At 56.1% G+C, this 17,870-nt stretch overlaps 3 protein-coding genes across 4 annotated transcripts; all 3 read right to left on the minus strand.

Annotated features, from left to right (window-relative positions):
• Nucleotides 1-16: 16 nt before the first annotated feature.
• Nucleotides 17-4,082, minus strand: GALE (UDP-galactose-4-epimerase). 2 transcript variants are annotated; one of them, XM_030505036.1, is made up of 12 exons: nt 3,959-4,069; nt 3,443-3,526; nt 3,107-3,233; nt 2,885-3,000; nt 2,499-2,612; nt 2,186-2,362; nt 1,910-2,023; nt 1,744-1,810; nt 1,544-1,629; nt 1,341-1,418; nt 1,091-1,205; nt 17-1,005 (listed from the first exon to the last, which is right to left on the minus strand). In XM_030505036.1, the coding sequence occupies exons 3-12, from the start codon at nt 3,225-3,227 to the stop codon at nt 950-952; spliced, it is 1,044 nt and encodes a 347-aa protein (XP_030360896.1). In that variant the 5' UTR covers nt 3,228-3,233; nt 3,443-3,526; nt 3,959-4,069; the 3' UTR covers nt 17-949. The 2 variants fall into 2 exon arrangements, with proteins under 2 accessions (XP_030360896.1, XP_030360895.1); XM_030505035.1 differs by lacking the exon at nt 3,443-3,526 and having other exon boundaries at nt 3,959-4,082.
• Nucleotides 4,083-4,715: 633 nt separating this feature from the next.
• HMGCL (3-hydroxy-3-methylglutaryl-CoA lyase) lies at nt 4,716-9,128 on the minus strand. The gene is made up of 9 exons (XM_030505042.1): nt 8,855-9,128; nt 8,433-8,522; nt 8,191-8,298; nt 7,723-7,818; nt 7,019-7,167; nt 6,618-6,681; nt 6,074-6,262; nt 5,806-5,931; nt 4,716-5,432 (listed from the first exon to the last, which is right to left on the minus strand). Exons 1-9 carry the CDS (start codon nt 8,903-8,905, stop codon nt 5,331-5,333), a joined length of 975 nt encoding a protein of 324 aa, XP_030360902.1. The 5' UTR covers nt 8,906-9,128; the 3' UTR covers nt 4,716-5,330.
• Nucleotides 9,129-12,069: 2,941 nt separating this feature from the next.
• On the minus strand, nt 12,070-16,847 carry FUCA1 (alpha-L-fucosidase 1). The gene is made up of 8 exons (XM_030505043.1): nt 16,431-16,847; nt 15,360-15,494; nt 15,042-15,179; nt 14,708-14,813; nt 14,083-14,283; nt 13,679-13,869; nt 12,791-12,890; nt 12,070-12,302 (listed from the first exon to the last, which is right to left on the minus strand). Exons 1-8 carry the CDS (start codon nt 16,784-16,786, stop codon nt 12,171-12,173), a joined length of 1,359 nt encoding a protein of 452 aa, XP_030360903.1. The 5' UTR covers nt 16,787-16,847; the 3' UTR covers nt 12,070-12,170.
• Nucleotides 16,848-17,870: the final 1,023 nt, after the last annotated feature.

Consider the following 17,870-nt stretch of genomic DNA (forward strand, 5'->3'; position numbering starts at 1 on the left):
GTGCCGGTTCTGCCACTTAGAAAGTAAGAAAGTTTATTTGGAAACAAATCAAAAGCTCGATTCATAAGTTAGGAACATAAGTTATGGGGCCAAGGAGCAGCACACGGGGCCGGCTGCGTCAGCGCCGCTCCCAGTGCGCGTGGAAGCACCCAGAATAAATAGGAGCAGTGTTGGGCAGCGGAGCAGAGCCTGCTCCTGGGCAGTCTTTGGCAATGGGATTATGGAAGTGGCTGCCACAGGCAACGTGGAAGGAAAACCAGGCACCAGCCCAATCTCATGGCAACAGAGGGGCTGTGTGCAGCACGACTGCACCCAGGGCTTAGGTCTGGGGCTCCGCTGGAGCTTGTCAGAGATGAGAGTTTGTCCCCAAAACCACACTGGGGGCAGAGAAAGAGGCACGTGTCTGTGGAGAGCCCTTGGCAGCCATCAGGGCCTTGCCCCTGGGGAGCTGGGCTGGGGAAGTGAGCTGTGCTGGGCTTGGGATATGCCTGGTCCCTGTAGATGTTGGGAATCGGGGGCGTTCCTGGGGCCTAAGACCATGAGGTAGGTGCTCAGCACCCTCCCCATGCCCGGGGCAGTGGGAGTCCTGGTCTCCCCCTGAGTCCAGGAACAGCCCCTGCCCCCCGAGCTGGGCAGGTTGGGTGCAGCAGGGAAGGGGTGTTTCACCTCCCTGCTGGGGTGGGCACCAGCCCCTCTGCAGTCCCACAAGGGGTTTCTGTGCCCGGGGTCCCAAAGCAGGGCCCTGGCTCTGTTTTCCCTTGTGTTTCTGCTCTGAGGTGCAAAGGACCTGGGGCAGTGGGGAGGGAGGATGAGGAGCGGAGAGGCTGGGGCTGCCCCATGCCAGAGGCAGGAGGGGAGCTGGACCTGCACCCAGGCTGATCACAGCCTCGCTGGGGCACGGGGAGGCCGGGGAGCAGCCCAGGAGCCAGGCGAGCCCTGGGGCCACGGCTCAGTTCTTGCTGAAGCCTGTGGGATTCCGCAGCTGCCACCGCCACAGATCCTCACCTGCAACAGGGAGAGCCAGGGTCAGGGGGAGCAGGAGAGGAGCAGCCGCTGGCACACGGCAGCAGGGGGCTGGGGATGCTCTTACACATCTTGTCCAGGCCAAAGGCAGCTTTCCAGCCCAGCTCGCGCTCGGCCAGCGTGGGGTCGGCGTAGCAGGAGGCCACGTCTCCCTCGCGCCGGCCCGTGATCTTGTACTTGATCTGCAGGGAGAGCAGCACCGGGGGGCTCAGCACAGGGGCCGGATCCGAGCCCGGGAGCTGAGGGAGCGGTGCCAGGGGCTGCCGTGGCAGCGAGGGCTTGTGCCCGTGGCCCTGCAGGCGCAGCTCAGACCTTACCTCCCGCCCTGAGGCTCTCTCCATGGCCTGGACCATCTGCAGGACAGAGTAGCCGGTGCCTGTGCCCAGATTGTAGATCTGGAAGGAGGAGGAGATATGGGTCAGCTGCTTGTGCAAGGGGACAAGGGGCAGGCCCCGTTTTACCTCCCCCAGGGCCCAGCCCCACAGCCCTGACCGCCCCCCAGACCACAGCCCGTCGGTACCTTGCAGCCACAGTTCTCCTTGAGCTTCTTCAAAGCAGCGATATGGCCCTTGGCCAAGTCCACGACGTGGATGTAGTCCCTGACGCCTGTGGGGATGCAGAGGGTGAGGGCAAAGCTCTCCTGCCCAAAGCGGTGCAGCCAGGCTGGGGAGCTGCAGCAGCTGCCCCAGGGGATGGGGTATCTCCCTGTTACACCCATACCCGTTCCATCATCCGTATTGTAGTCATTCCCAAACACGCTCAGGAATTCCCGGCGCCCCACAGCCACCTGCACAGAGGGACAAGACCACGGGAGCCCCGTTAGCCTGTGCCCCACACAGGCACCATGAGCCTGGGGGGGTCCTCGACGGCTGCAGCAGGGCAGTACCTGCGCCACGTAGGGCATGAGGTTGTTGGGGATCCCCTGAGGATCTTCTCCAATCATGCCTGACTCATGGGCACCGATGGGGTTGAAATAGCGCAGGAGAACAGCGTTCCAGTCCTAGGGAGATAGATACACAGGAGAGATACATCCATCTCCTGGGGAGACACATCCATCCTGGGGAGAATGTAGTGCTGCACGGTGCTGCCTGGTCAGCGCAGCATGCTCCGGTGGGGAAAGAGCTCAGCTCCAAGCCCCGCACACCTTGGGGCAGCTCCTCACCTTCTCTGCCTTGCAGAGATCTCGAATCATCTCCTCGATGAAGTACTTGGATTTGCCGTAGGGGTTGGTGCAGCCTCCAACGGGGTGGTTCTCATCCAGGGGCAGGTACTTGGGGTCTCCGTAGACGGTGGCAGAGCTGCTGAACACCATGTTCCTCACGCCGTGGGCTTTCATGGCCTGAGGAGCAGGGACCAGCCACCGCTGAGCCAGCGAGCTCCATACCCCGGCTCAGCTCTCTGCTCCTCCCTCCCGAGCAGGACTGCACCCAGCACCAGGCACTGAGCACCACATGCTGCCTCCTGGCTCCACTCACCTCCAGCAGCCGGATGGTCCCGGTGAGGTTCACTCTGTAGTACTCCAGAGGCTTCTGCACTGACTCTCCCACCGCCTTCAGCCCCGCAAAGTGCATCACGGCTGAGAAACGGTGCTGCAGAGGGACAAAGAGCTTGGCTTTAGTGCCACAGCAGCAGGACGCAGAAGCTCCAGGCACAAAGCAGTCACAAGTCTCCCCAGGAGTTAACATCCACCCAGCCCATGCAGTCTCCATGGCCAGGAGGAACATTGCCTGGTCACAGTATCTCCTCAGCATCTTCCCTGCCCAGCTCACTTCTCCCTCCTGGCTCCCAGCCCCAGCACAAGCCCCTCTCACCCCTCAGAGCCCACAAGGCCGCCTTGGGGCACCGCAGCTCTTGCTCTCACCTCACTGAAGAGCTCCTGCAGCGCTGCCTCATCGGTGATATCCAGCTCCTGGAAGAGGATGGGCTGGCGCACGATCTGCTGCACACGCCGGAGGCTTTCAGGGAGCGCGTCTGCCCCTGGGGACAGGGAAGGGAGCGAGGCACTGGGATAGCTGGAAAACACCCAGCACAGGCTGAGTGGGGCCGAGCCCCTCGCATGGGAAGGGATGAAGGCTCTCAGTACCTCGGATGGCATTGTGGAAGTTGTCTATGACCACAGGGACGTAACCAGCCTCCACCAGCTCCAGCACGCAGTGACTGCCGATGTAGCCAGCGCCTCCGGTCACCAGGATCTTCTCTGCCATGGTTCCCTGCGGAGGGAAGGCCCTTCAGTGGAGTGGGCACGAAACCAGAGCCCTGAGAGGGAAGGGACGGGCAGGGCTTGGGCAGTGTCACATCAGCCCTGCCCGCACCAGGACATCCGGAGAGCGAAGGGAAGGGCTGGGCTGTGCGGGCAGCGCGCCCCACGGCGGGCTCACACCTCCCCACAGGCACGGTTGAGCTGACACGTGTCACGTACCAGGTAAAAGCCCCTTGTTCTTCCTGTTAAATCCAGTCAGGATCTTGGTGTCACCCGTGTCCTGCAGCACAAACCCCCCTCGGGCTAATTCATCCCAAAGGGAAAGGACTCGTGTAACAGCGGTAACGGGGGTGCTCTGCTCGGGGGTGTCAGCGCTGCCCTTTGCCCGCTCCGAAGCCTCCCTTTCCCCCTCCTCATCCCACCCCGGGCTCCCCGGACGGCGGCACCGGCCCGGTGCAGACCGCAGGGACGGTCGCGGGATGAGCACGGGGGGCACCTGGAAGCGAACCCCCAGGCAAGAAGGGAGCCCCTGGAGCAGCGGGGGAGAACCCACGTTATCACCTAGCGCCCCCCCGGATGGCTTCGGTCACCGCCAGAGCCGCGCCTCGGACCGGAACCCGAACGGACTCCCCTCCCCTCCCCTGCCCTGCCCGCGGCCGCTCCGGAGGCTGCTTCAGCGCGGCGGGGCCGGGGGTTACCCGAGGGGCCGGGCCGGCAGCCCGGGGCCGGACTCACCTCGGGGCCGGTCGCTCCGGTTCTGCCCCCGCGCCAGGTGCGGCCCCTTTAAGGCCTGGCCGCGCGCCCCGCCCCGCGCGGTGCCACGCGCGCCGCTCTCCCATGGAAACGTGTCAGCGCCGCTACGGAGCGGCGGCGGGGACAGGGGAGCCACCGAGTGCGCGTGCGCGGGGGGGGGGGGGGGGGGGGGGGGTGTGTGTGTGTGTGTGTGTGTGAAGCGGCTGCGATTGGCTCGGAGGAGGGAGGGGGCGGGGCCAGCAGAGCACGGGACACACGTGTGCACAGAACATACATGTGCACGGAACACACACACGTGTGTACGGAACAGACGTGTGCACGGAACACACATGTGTGCACCGAACCTACATGTACACAGAACACACACACGTGTGCACAGAACACACACGTGTGCGCAGAACACACACGTGTGCACGGAGCATACATGTGCACAGAACACACATGTGCAAGGAACACATGTGCATGGAACACGTGAGCACAGAACACACATATGTACAGAACATGCATATGCACAGAACACACATGTGCACAGTACCCACACACGTGCACACACCACACACACGTGCACACACCACACACACGTGTGCACAGACCACACGTATGTACAGAACATGCATATGCACAGAACACACATGTGCACAGTACCCACACACACGTGCGCACACCACACATGTTCCTCACTGCCCCAGCCCATGGCAGCACAGCCCAGGGTGGATGGAAAAGGCACCAAAGCAGCAGCAAAAGCTCTTCAGCTCATTTAATTCAACCCAACTCCTAATAGTTTAGAATATTAAATAATGTGTTCGTTACTCCTGGTAGTTACAAGTACCTTACAACAGATACAGCCCAGTGTGACAACCCCTAAATGATAAGACAGAAGGTCCAAGGCTGCCCCCGGCACTTGAAGGAGGAAGGGGAGTCCTTTGGTTTCAGTCTTAACAGTTGTAGTGAGGAGACAGAAGGGAAGAAAGGTCGAGCCTGAGCCAGGGCCGGGCTCTGAGCTGTGGTTTATCCTCTCTGGTTGTTTATGGAAACACTCTCAAGGCAGGAGGCACCAGACACTGTCCTGAGCTGGTGCTGGAGCCCACAGCTCCCAGGCAAGTGGTGTGGCCACTACTTCTCCCTCAGCCCACCACATCCTCCCTTCCCTAAGGCAGGTGGCTGATGGCATCCAGGGTGCATACAGTATTCTTGGGGTTTGTTTCTTTCCCTTTCTTCACTGGCTCCGGTGGATTATGCATTTCCTCCCAGTCTGGAAAGAGCACCGATGCTCAGAGGCAGCAGAAGAGAGGGGAAACCCAACCAAGCGGGATCCTTGCTTTCTTCTTGGTCCAAGGAGAGACTCCACTTGGTATCACAGTCTGCAAGAGGCCTGGGACACTTTGGAATTGGTTCGTCTGTTGAGAGCGTTGCAAATAAAGGCGCCCGCGTCCATCAGCTTCTGCAGATCCACACCCTTTGAAAAGAAAGACAGGACATGACTCAGCACCGGCTCTGCCAGTCACACTGCCCAGTAACAACTGGTGGAGACTAGCAGGGGTGAAGGGGCCCCCATGGGTGCTTTCACAAGGCCCTGGGTGCCTGCTGCTCGCTGGTGTGATTCGGATAGTGAGGGTGAAATCACAGTGCGCTGGAACAGGGCGAGGAGGGATCGCTCCCAGCGGAGGGGTAGGCTTGGCATGGCACAACAAGGCTCCCACCAGACCCAGAGAGATCCTCCACAGCTCTACCTGCTTCACTCAGGCTCCCTGGGTCACATTCTGCACCCCTGCTGAAGCCCAAGCAGAGCCATGGTGTGTGGGGCTCAGCTGCTGCGGGTTGGTGCTTACCGTGTGGATGCCCAGCCCGTGCAGCATGTACACCAAGTCCTCCGTGGCAACGTTTCCTGATGCCCCTTGGGCATAGGGGCAGCCTCCAAGGCCAGCGACAGAAGCATCAACCACGCTCACACCCATCTGCAAACAAACCCACTATCAGTAAACCCTTAAACAACAAACTGTGCTTCATCCTGCCCCTCAAATCCACAGTTTACAGCAAGCACAAAACCAAACCCCAAAAAACAAGGAAAGAGGCAACACTCCAAAGCAAGAATCTTACCTGAAGTGCTACCAAGATGTTGGCAAGAGCCTGCCCGTAGGTATCATGGCAGTGAACAGCCAGAGCCCCAACTGGCACCTCTTTCATGACAGCTGTCAGCATCTCCTTCATGCTCCCCGGGGTCCCAACGCCAATGGTGTCACCGAGGGAAATCTCGTAGCACCCCATCGAGTACATCTTCTTCGAGACCTGTCCAGAAGCCAAAATGTTTACTGAGAAGGCAGCTTGGTCATTCCCCTCCCCAAAGCTGGACACTGGCTGTACAGAGGGATCAGTGCATGCTTCCCTGGAAGACAGCAGCCATGGGGACAACAGCCATGGGGACTCTTCTCCAGGATCAAACATCTCCAGGTCCCCGCACCTCCCTGAATTCCCATCCATTCCAGCTACACTTGGTCTTCCCCGCCGTGGTGGCAGCTCGCTGTAACCTTCCCCAGTCTCCCCTCAGTCCAGTTCAATGGTTTGACACCATTTAACCCTCAGCCCTCGGTGTCAAGTCACATCCATAAAAGCAAGACAAACCCCACTCAGATGATGAACTCACCTCTGCAACTTTAGCTGCAGAAATCTTCCCCTCATAGGGACAGCCGAGGACACAGGAAACGTATCTGTGGTTAAAAAATACACCCTTAGCTGGAGAACTGCAGTGAGATTATTCTGGCCAAATCAGCCAGGGCTTGTGCTGCACCTTGCATGCTCTATACAATGGAAGAATTAACTTCTTATTCTAAAAGTCAGTGTGTTAATGTGACTGTTCCCACATCGATGCTTCTCCATGCACTGAGCTCACATCTCTTGCACCCATCCCAGTAGAGAGACACCCCCCAAAACCAGGTAAAGCTGAAAAGGAATCCCCCTGCACTGCCCGGGCCAGCTCCACAGAGAGGAACTGGGGCAGTTCCATCTCTGTGCACGACCTGCTCGCTGCCAGCAGGAATCCCTTACCCACGGACAGGAATGTTGGCTGCTCTCGCTGCTGCCATCACTTCACTGAACCGCTCCAGACTCTCATCTATGGAGCAGTTGATGTTCTTCTTCGTGAAGAGCTCGGACGCTGCTCCAAAGACCGCCACTTCTTTGGCTCCTGCTGCCACCTGCCAGCAGAAAGCACAAATTAAAGTGAGTTGATTTCTCTAGCAAGGGAAATGACAAACACAACTGTGATGCTCCCATTTAACCATAAATAGTCCTTCCCCACTTTTTTTCCTGAATAACCCAATTCTTTCCTCAGTTCATTCTACAGCAAAACCATGACAACACATCCAAGTCTTTCTTCCAAAGAAGTATAAGGTCACAGAGACAGCAGTAAAGCTGGGTGCAGTCAGGAGAGCTGTGGGACGTGCAGGTAAGACTGACAGTATCACTGCCAATTCAAATAGATGCCTCTTTTAATAACAGAAGATGTTTCAAGGTATTTTCTATTATAGAATCATGGAATAATTAAGGTTAGAAACGACCTTAAGATCATCTAGTTCCAAACAACGGGTTCTTACTTCCCCAGCAAAATGATCCCTTGGAAAGGAACTACATGATACTGCTGCCTGCAGGATGCAAGACATAGTTCCCACCCTTAACCACAGCCAAAGTATTCCCTCACAGGCTGCCCTGCCTGGGAACACTGGGAACATCCTGACACCGCTCCCTCTTACCGCAGCCTGAAATCCCTTCAGGTTCGGGGTCAGCACAGGGTAACTAACACCAGGCAACTGGGTAATTCCTTGCATGACTTCGGTGTGGTCAGCCATCTGCAACGTGAACAAGGAAAGGTTTCTGAGGGTGACAACATCCACCCCTGCAAAGGAGAAAATCATCTTTAAAATCTCTTTTTATAATGGGAACAGAGCTATTTCGCAATAAGAGCAATGGGCCCCTGAGGAGGCAGCAGCATTGCACCCAGAGCAGGATCACAGTTCAGTCACACACACAGCAGCTCCTGGTACCTGAGTTGCTGTGCGCTCCTCCTCAGGGTCCAAAGGGCTGGGATGTTGCAAGCACCTTTATTTGGCTTTTGCTCAGCAACAGGGATTTGGGAGCAAGCAGAAGCTTTTCATCAGGTTACTCTCTATTATGAGGCACTTTGGTAACACAGTTCTTCTACTGAACAGTTTAATACTGACCTGAGGAACCCACTTGGGGGAAACGAAGCTGGTGGCCTCTATGACCTGAAGCCCCGTCTCGGCCAGCATGTTGATTAAATTGATTTTCACCGGGGTCGGTACGACGATCTAAGAAGAAGAGAATGACTGTCAGTCGTTACTGCCACAAAAAGCCGTGTTTAGCAATTAAACCCGAACACGACAGGCTCTGTTGGTGCCACGACGGCCCGTCGTGCTTGGAGCACCCCCGGTCCCGTTCGTACCTTCTCGTTCTGCAGCCCATCGCGCGGCCCCACCTCCACCACCTTCACACGCTTCGGGAGGGCTCCGGCCGCCGCCACCGCGGCGCTGACCTGGGGGCAGAGGGAGAGCGTTAGCCGAGCCCCGAGCTCCAGCCCCGGTCCCGGTCCCGGTCCCAGCCCCAGCCCCAGCCCCAGCCCCGAGCCCGGCCCCGAGCCCGCGGCCCCCGGGTCCCGCTCACCGGCCGCAGCGGGATCACCCAGCGCGGGAGCAGCCGCCTCGCCGCCGCCATGTCCGACCGCTCTCACGTGACCCAAGGGGGTGTGTGTGGCTTCACCGTCACGTGACAGCGGCGCTGCCGCGCCCCCCCCCCCCCCCCCGTGGATCCCGGTCCCGATCCCGGTTCCCCCCTCGCTGCCCGCCCTGGGAGGGACCCCGCTCGTACCGGTCCCCGCGGGCCGTCCCTCGCCAGCGAGCCCGTGTCGCACTGCGGCATGTTTCCCTCCGGTACCGGCGCCGTGTGGCTGCTCGGGAGCCGCTTATTACAGGATGGCTTTTCCGCCGGCCCCTGCCCCTAAATAGGCACGGCGTGTTTGCGCTGGGTGGGCGCTCTGCTGCACCAGAGGTCACCGGCGTGACCGGGTTGGCAAAGAGGCTGTCACCCCGTTGTCCCCTTTTAACCTGGCTCCGTGTTTGTAACGGCGTCATCACCGGCGCCAGGGCGATGCTCCGTGAGGTCACCGGCAGCCGGTGCCAGTTCTCCAAAGTCCACACAAGTTTGTCAGAACAGATCTCCGTTTGCCAACCGAGGTGCTGGAGCGGGTCCAGAGAAGGGCACCGGAGCTGGTGCAGGGCCTGGAGCACAAGTGTGATGAGGAACGGCTGAGGGACCTGGGGGGTTTAGTCTGGAGAAGAGAAGGCTCAGGGGGGACCTTATCACTTTCTGCAACTGCCTGACAGGAGGATGGAGCCAGGAGGGGGCTGGTCTCTGCTCCCAAGGAACAAGGGATGGGACAAGAGGAAACGGCCTCAAGCTGCACCAGGGCAGGTTTAGATGGAGCTGAGGAACAATTCCTTCCCCAAAGGGTGCTCAGGCATTGGAACAGGCTGCCCAGGGCAGGGCTGGAGTCATCATAGAATCATAGAATCGTAAGGGTTGGAAAGGACCTTAAGATCATGTAGTTCCAACCCCCCTGCCATGGGCAGGGACACCTTGCCCTAAACCATGTGGCTCAAGGCTCTGTCCAACCTGGCCTTGAACACCGCCAGGGATGGAGCATCCACAACCTCCCTGGGCAACCCATTCCAGTGCTTCACCACCCTCACTGTAAAGAACTTCTTCCTTATACCTAATCTAAACTTCCTCTGTTTAAGTTTGAACCCATTACCCCTTGTCCTACCACTACAGTCCCTAAGGAAGAGTCCCTCCCCAGCATCCTTGTAGACCCCCTTCAGATACTGGAAGGCTGCTATGAGGTCACCACGCAGCCTTCTCTTCTCCAGGCTGAACAGCCCCAACTTTCTCAGCCTGTCTTCATATGGGAGGTGCTCCAGCCCTCTTATCATCCTCGTGGCCCTCCTCTGGACTCGCTCCAACAGCTCCATGTCCTTGTTATGTTGAGGACACTAGAACTGTACACAGTACTCCAAGTGGGGTCTCACAAGAGCAGAGTAGAGGGGCAGGATCACCTCCTTCGACCTGCTGGTCACGCTTCTTTTGATGCAGCCCAGGATACGTTTGGCTTTCTGGGCTGCAAGTGCACACTGCCGGCTCATGTTAAGCTTTTCGTCAACCAACACCCCCAAGTCCTTTTCTGCAGGGCTGCTCTGAATCTCTTCTCTGCCCAGCCTGTAGCAGTGCCTGGGGTTGCCCCGACCCAGGTGTAGGACCTTGCACTTGGCTTGGTTAAACTTCATAAGGTTGGCATCGGCCCACCTCACAAGCGTGTCAAGGTCCCTCTGGATGGCATCCCTTCCCTCCAGCGTATCAACCGAACCACACAGCTTGGTGTCATCGGCAAACTTACTGAGGGCGCACTCAATCCCACTGTCCATGTCACCGACAAAGATGTTGAACAGGACCGGTCCCAACACCGATCCCTGAGGGACACCACTCGTTACAGGTTTCCAACTGGACATCAAGCCATTTACCACAACTCTTTGCGTGCGGCCATCGAGCCAGTTTTTTATCCCCTGAGTGGTCCATCTATCAAATTGATGTCTCTCCAATTTAGAGACAAGGATGTCATGTGGGACAGTGTCGAATGCTTTGCACAAGTCCAGGTAGATGACATCAACTGCTCTGCCGCTGTCCATCAGTTCCGTGGCTCCATCATAGAAGGCCACCAAATTGGTCAGGCAGGATTTCCCCTTAGTGAAGCCATGTTGGCTGTCACCAACCACCTCATTGTTTTTCATGTGCCTTAGCATGTTTTCCAGGAGAAACTGTTCCAAGATTTTGCCAGGCACAGAGGTGAGACTGACTGGTCTGTAGTTCCCCGGGTCTTCCACCTTCCCCTTCTTGAAAATGGGGGTTATATTACCCTTCTTCCAGTCATCGGGAACTTCACCTGACTGCCAGGATTTTTCGAATATGATGGACAGTGGCTTAGCAACTTCATTCGCCAGCTCCTTCAGGACCCGTGGATGGATTTCATCAGGTCCCATGGACTTGTGCACGTTCAGGTTCTTAAGATGGTCTCGAACCTGATCCTCTCCTACAGTGGGCCTAAGGTCTTCGTTCTCACAGTCCCTGCATTTGCTTTCCAAGACTTGGGTTGTGTGGTCAGAGCATTTGCTGGTGAAGACTGAGGCAAAGAAGTCATTAAGAACCTCAGCCTTCTCCAAATCCATGGTAGCCAGTTCTCCTGATAGCTTCTGGAGAGGGCCTACATTGTCCCTAGCATGTCTTTTATTTGCTACGTATCTATAGAATCCTTTCCTGTTATCTTTTACATCCCTTGCCAAACTTAATTCTAGCTGGGCCTTAGCTTTCCTAACCTGGTCCCTAGCTTCTCGGGCAATGCTCCTGTATTCTTCCCAGGCCGCCTGTCCTTGCTTCCACCTTCTATAAGCTTCTTTTTTCCCTCTAAGTTTCCTCAGCAGCTCCTTGTCCATCCATGGAGATCTCCTGGCCCTCCTGCTGCACTTTCTTCTAGTCGGGATGCAACACTCTTGAGCACGTAGCAGGTGATCCTTGAATATCAGCCAGCAGTCTTGGGCCCCCCTGCCCTCTAGGACTGTATCCCATGAAACCTTACTAAGGAGGTTCCTGAAGAGGCCAAAGTCTGCTTTCTTGAAGTCCAGGGCAGTGAGCTTGCTGCACGCTCTTCTCACCGTCCTGAGGAGTGTTCACACACCGTCCCTGCAAGTGTTCACACACCGTGTAGACGAGGCCCTCAGTGCCATGGGTTAGTGGTGGCCTTGGCAGTGCTGGGGAACAGTTGGACTTGATGATCTTAAAGGTCTTTTCCAACCTCCATGATTGTACGAATTGAGCATATCAGAACAAACCTCTTCTACTTACAGCTGCCTCCACCAGAATATAAATAATGGATTTGTATTAGGCCACGATTTCCTATAGCTGATTTCTTTCAGATCTCTTCAAACATGGCCCCTTGACACCCAGATCACAGGCAAAAGGGACTGGAAGAGAGATTCTCTTATGAGAAAAGCAATTTATTCAACAATAACTGAAAAATCCTCTTGGATTCAGTTTGAAGGGAAGGCAGGGGCAGATCGCTGCTTCCGTCCTGCAGCCATCACTTCACACCCTCAAGCTTGAGGGCCCAGCCAGACGGGGAGGATGGAGGCATGCAGGGCAGTGTTACGAGTAGTCCTTCACCAGGGGACTTCTGCCACTTCAGTGTCCCTGCATGTCCTAACATGGTCACCTGCAGAGGAGGGCAGGGGAAACGCTCAGTTGTTGGTTTTACCGTGCAGGCTTCAGCCCTGTTTGTTTAGAGCAAAGGGCATTTGCGTCACTTCCAACTACAGTGAGGGGTCAGTGTACCTGATCTGAATTTGAGATGCAAGACCAGTGATCCCTTCTGCATGTGAGGCTTCTTATTTGCCTCCTTGTGCCAATAGGATCAAAAAGCTCTGGGGGAGGAGTGTCTCTGCTTGCTCTGTGGCAGACAATAAGCCTGTCCTGGTAAATCCTATCCAATGCCCTGTGTTAACAGTGAGCCAAAGGCTGGAGAATAACCTGGGATGCTGCGAGGATCTGGGGGCAGGCCAGAGCACCCCAGAACAAGAAGCACAGGATGACAACTTCTACACTCTCCCCAGTTTCCAAATGAAGCCAGGTTGGACCCTTCCCAGCCCACACGTGCCCAGGACAGGCTCTCAGAGGGTGTTATCTCTTTTCCAAGCTCCTTACTTGTGTGTCTGGGGATGGAGCAGGTGAGGACAGCTCCAGAACGTTGTCCCGAGGCCAGAGCAGAAAGATGGCATAGACAACTGCTCCCTTGGAAGTGTACCTACGAGAGCAAGAGTTCAGCAAGGCCAAGAGAGAACCAGATACGAGCTTCCCCTTCCCAGATGGCACAAGAACACTGGCTGCCGACTGCCACCGCTCAGGGGTCACCTACTTTCCCCTCATCCCAAAACCTGTCACTTTGGACCCACCATTTGGCCATTCACCTACTTTCCCCTCATCCTAAACCCTGTCACTTTGGACCCACCATGTGGCCACTCAGCACCGGCTGATGAAACCCAAACAAAGTCCAGCGTCATTTGCCAATCTGTCCTTGCCTCAGCTGTAGTCAACAGAGCGGGAACGCTGCTCATTGCTCTGCGTTCCTACACTGCACACACTGCAGGAAACAACATAACTCTGGTTCGTAGCAATATCCTGCTCACTGTTGCCCTTCTCAGTTGGGTAACAGCGATCAGTACCGTCATGTAGCTGCTTTAAAGCAAACATCTCTACATGTACGAACTGTGTGTTCGGATGAAATACATTTGTGCAATTCAAGCTAGCCAGGACCACTGCTCACGCAGTACTGACACAGCAGGGGCAGGGTTTTAAAGGAAGAGTTGGGGTTTTTCCCAAATCAGGCAAGATGGGTGAAGTCCTAATTTTTATTCTCTTCTTTCAAGCAAGATGCTCCTTAGAGAAGACCCTGGGGCAGCACCTGAGCACTCCAGCTGTAGGATATTGCCTCCGTGCCATCTGCACCTGATGGCAACACTTCAGAGCATACTAAATGTAAGAACAGAGAAGACAGACATGGCAGCACAGACGACACTGCAGCAGGGTCCTTACCACACCATGTCTGTGCTGTTCTCCATCTGTACCCTCCACGGCTTCGTTTCATAAATCGCCTCCCCGTTAGTGTCCAGCCACCTCCCAAGGGCCAAAAGTCTTTCTTGGAAGATGGGAACAATCACCCCTTCTTTTGTAGGCCCCACATTGAGCAGGTAGTTGCCTCCAAAACTCACAGTCTGCACTAGCTCCTGTGACAGATGAACCAAGGTAACAAATCACATTATAATCACCTCTGAGAAGAAAGGAATCTGAGGAGGGCTTTGTCCTCATCAGCTGCTCCTTTAGCTCCAGACTGATTGCGTGGAACACAACAACTCTTTTGGCAAGCAGGAGGACGAAGGACACCTCTAATTCTCAGTAACCCTCCCCCATACCTGTTATTCTGATTGCAGATTTCTTACCTCAATGATACTTGCTTCATCCATTAACTCTGCAATGTTCATGTTGCTCCGGTAGCCCCAGGAGAGCTTGTCAATGGAGGAGCACATCTCCCACTTGTGAGCCAGCAGGGTCCCTGGCTTGTACTTGTCAGCACAGTTGTAGTAGCCTCCGTGATGGCATGAGCAGTTACTGCACCAACGATCATTAACAACAACAGTGTCCTGAAAGAAGAAATTCAGCTCAGTAGGGAGCATGTTCTCCCTTTTCAGCTTGCGTTATCCCTCCTCAGTTAGCAAAGGCATCTCAGTTAGGAGGTAAGCACCTAAACTCTAAAGATAAGCACTTCTCTGGAGGATCCTCCAGAGAAGGCTGAATTCCAATGTGGGAGAATGTCTCTCTATTCACTCACAGTATTTGCAGAAGCTGAGGCAAGAAGGTTGCTGGGCTCTGAGCCTCCCATGCGTGTGCTGTAAAAGGCACTGGAGTCTTCCCAAGGAGCACAGTTTAGGCTTTTGTGTATGTGAAAGAATAAGGTACATTTGGTATTTGCAGCGGGTTTCTGATTTGATCCCATTCATATCCCACTGCTCCCAGACCTCCCATACCCATAAAATGCTGGCCATGAGGGACACCTGAAAGTGATACCTTGACAGGACTATCGTTATAGAGCCAGGCAAGGAAAGAGGTAGAATTCCAGTATGACTCTGGAGCATCCCAGTCTCCATCCGACCAGATCAAATCAGGTTTGTATCTGACAGAGAGATGAATGTTATTTCACAGTGGCTCATTTCCTCCTCCCTCAAAGGAACACTGTTTCTGGCGATGGAGCGTAGCTTCACTTCCTCTTCCTACTGCCTCACATTACCAGGTTTATGCTTCACACAAAGAATTGACATTTGTCCCCTCTCTTTTCTGCATCTTTCTCTGCACTACTGAAACCAGGAAATGCTCTTGCCTTCTAACCAGTTGCAGCTCTTACTTTAGGACGAGATCATAAAGTTCTGGCATTGTCTTCTTTAAAACGAAGTTCTGGGTCGTGAAGCCACTTTCTTTGTCAGCTAAATAGAGTGGATTAAACCACTCTAACAGGGAGTGATACAGCCCATAGCGTATGTTGCTGAAGGACAGAAAACAGAGAGGAAAGGGTCAGGCTGGCAGGAGGGACTGAGAACCAGTGGCAGATCAGGTTATTTGCATCATTATTTTCCTCATATTAAACTAATGATTTTCGGCTGTTTGTCAAGAGCAGCCAGGAGAATTCAAACGAAAGGAACAGCAGAGTTTGGCAGTGCCGTACCTCTCCCTGAGGGCTTGTCCCAGCTCTCCTACCAGATCCCGGTGGGGCCCTGTATCCAGAGAATTCCAGTTCCAGGACACGGATGACCCCCAGTTGGTGAAGCCTTCGTGATGCTTCGTGGTCAGTACCACGTACCTGAGGGGAAAACCCGTACTTCCATCAGGATGACAAAGGAAACACCCAAGACATTCCCCACCCTCACTGGCAAGCCCAGTCACTAAAAAAGCAAGGGACTGAAGGACCGTGCTGTGAGGAGCCCTTTTTGAGGGCTCACTGGAGTGAGACCTCACTTGCAGCACTGTGTGCAGTTCTGGTGTCACCAACATAAGAAGGACATGGAGCTGTTGGAGCAAGTCCAGAGGTGCCACGAGGATGATCAGGGGCTGGAGCACCTCCCGTATGGAGACAGGCTGAGAACATTGGGGCTGTTCAGGCTGGAGAAGAGAAGCTGCATGGAGACCTCAGAGCAGCTTCCAGTGTCTGAAGGGGGCTACAAGGATGCTGGAGAGGGACCTTCATCAGGGACTGGAGTGATAGGACAAGGGGTGATGGGTTCAAATTGAAACAGGGAAAGTTCAGGTTAGATATAAGGAAGAAGTTGTTCCCTGTGAGGGTGCTGAGGCGCTGGCACAGGGTGCCCAGAGAAGCTGTGGCTGCCCTATCCCTGGCAGTGTTCAAGGCCAGGTTGGACACAGGGGCTTGGAGCAACCTGCTCTAGTGGAAGGTGTCCCTGCCCGTGGCAGGGGGTTGGAACTGGATGGGCTGTAAGGTCCCTTCCAACCCAAACCATTCTATGATTGCCCTTCAAATGAAGAAGCAACCACCAGAATAACGGAGGGGTTTTAGTGCTGGAAGAGTCCAGACTTAGGAAGTAGCAAGACCCGTCACCTCCTCAGCACCACGTGCTGCTCAAGGACCCCCCCAGCCCCTCTGGGACCCCTGCATCCCCCTGGGGACCCCAGGCACAGCGCCCCATCCTCTCAGGGACCCCCAGACATGGCTCCCACAGTGACCAGGGACCCACCACCGCCTCCGGGACCCCCAACCGCCCCCCCGGCGCCGGGCACTGACCTGGCTCCAGCCCGCTGGAAGAGCCGGGCCCAATCGCGGGGCTGGAAGTCGTGGGCCGTGAAGAGGGGCGCGAAGTCGGAGTAGGTGGTGCCGGGCGGGAAGCGGCGCCGCATGAAGCTCTCGTAGTCGGTGCGGTGCTCGCCCCGCCAGTGCCACCAGAACCACTCGGAGCCCCAGGCCGGCACGGAGAACACCCCCCAGTGCACAAACACCCCCACCTTGGCCTGGTCGAACCAGGCCGGCAGCGGCCTCGCGTCCAGGCTGGCCCAGTCCGGCCGGTACCGGAGCGCGGGCACCGCGGGGCCGAGCGCGGCGGCCACACACAGCAGCGCGCGGGCCGCCATGCTGCGCGCCATGGCACGGGCCGCCGCCGCGCCTACCGACCCAGGGCCGCCGCCACTGCTACCGCGCAACGCCGGCGACGTAGTTTCCGTCGCAACTACGCCTCCATCGTTAAAGAAGCAACGTCGCTGCCGTTGTTACCGAGGCAACGTCGCCGCCATCGTTACCGAGGCAATGTCGCCGACATCGTTACCGAGGCAGCGGCGCTTCCATCGTTACCGAGGCAATGTCGCAGCCCAGCAGCAGCTCTTTGTCCTGGCTCTTGGGCTGTGGGAGCAGGGGCCGGCCGTTCGCACTGTGTGAGCCCTGCTCCAGGACGCCCGAGAGCGGGCAGCGGAGAGGCAATACGCAGTGTACAACCCGAATAAAACTTAAATAAGTGCATAAAAAGTGACTAAAAGTGGCTGAAAATCGAAAAAACGTGAATAAAAACTGAATAAAGTCAATAAAAAGCAAATAAAAGTTATTATAAATGATGAATAAAAATGAATGAAAGTGAATAAAAAATCGATGGGTGTTGGGGTACTTATGGAGTGCGGGGGGGTATTGGGGTCCCTATGGGGCACTTGGGGATCCCTGTGGGGCGCAATGTTGGTAGATGCTGCTGCTGTTATCACGATGCCAGATCCCAGTTAGGATCGGTGGTAGGTACGTGAAGATTGATTGTACCTGCCAATGTGCCTGCCGTTATTTGTTGCTCTGCTGCATCACCTACACAGGGTGAGCTCCGCAATGGTGCCACCAACATGGCAATCCACCCTCGCTTTGCCACCTGCAACTCCATCTGTGTTGTGTGTCTCTGGCGTCCTCTCTCGGCTGCGTCTAGCTCTGGGGCAACAGCACAAGAGGGACGTGGAGCTGCTGTTGCGAGGCCAGAGGAGGCCACGGAGCTGCTGCGAGGGCTGGAGCAGCTCTGCTCTGGAGCCAGGCTGAGAGAGCTGGCCTGGGGCAGCCTGGAGAAGAGAAGGCTCCTGAAGGGGAGACCTTAGAGCAGCTCCAGTGCCTAAAGGGGCTCCAGGAAACCTGGAGAGGGGCTTTGGACAAGAGATGCAGGGACAGGACAAGGGGAAATGGCTTTAACCTGCCAGAGGGGAGACT

Source organism: Strigops habroptila, chromosome 12 (assembly GCF_004027225.2).
Source record: "Strigops habroptila isolate Jane chromosome 12, bStrHab1.2.pri, whole genome shotgun sequence".
In the NCBI taxonomy this organism is placed as follows: Eukaryota; Metazoa; Chordata; class Aves; order Psittaciformes; family Psittacidae; genus Strigops; species Strigops habroptila.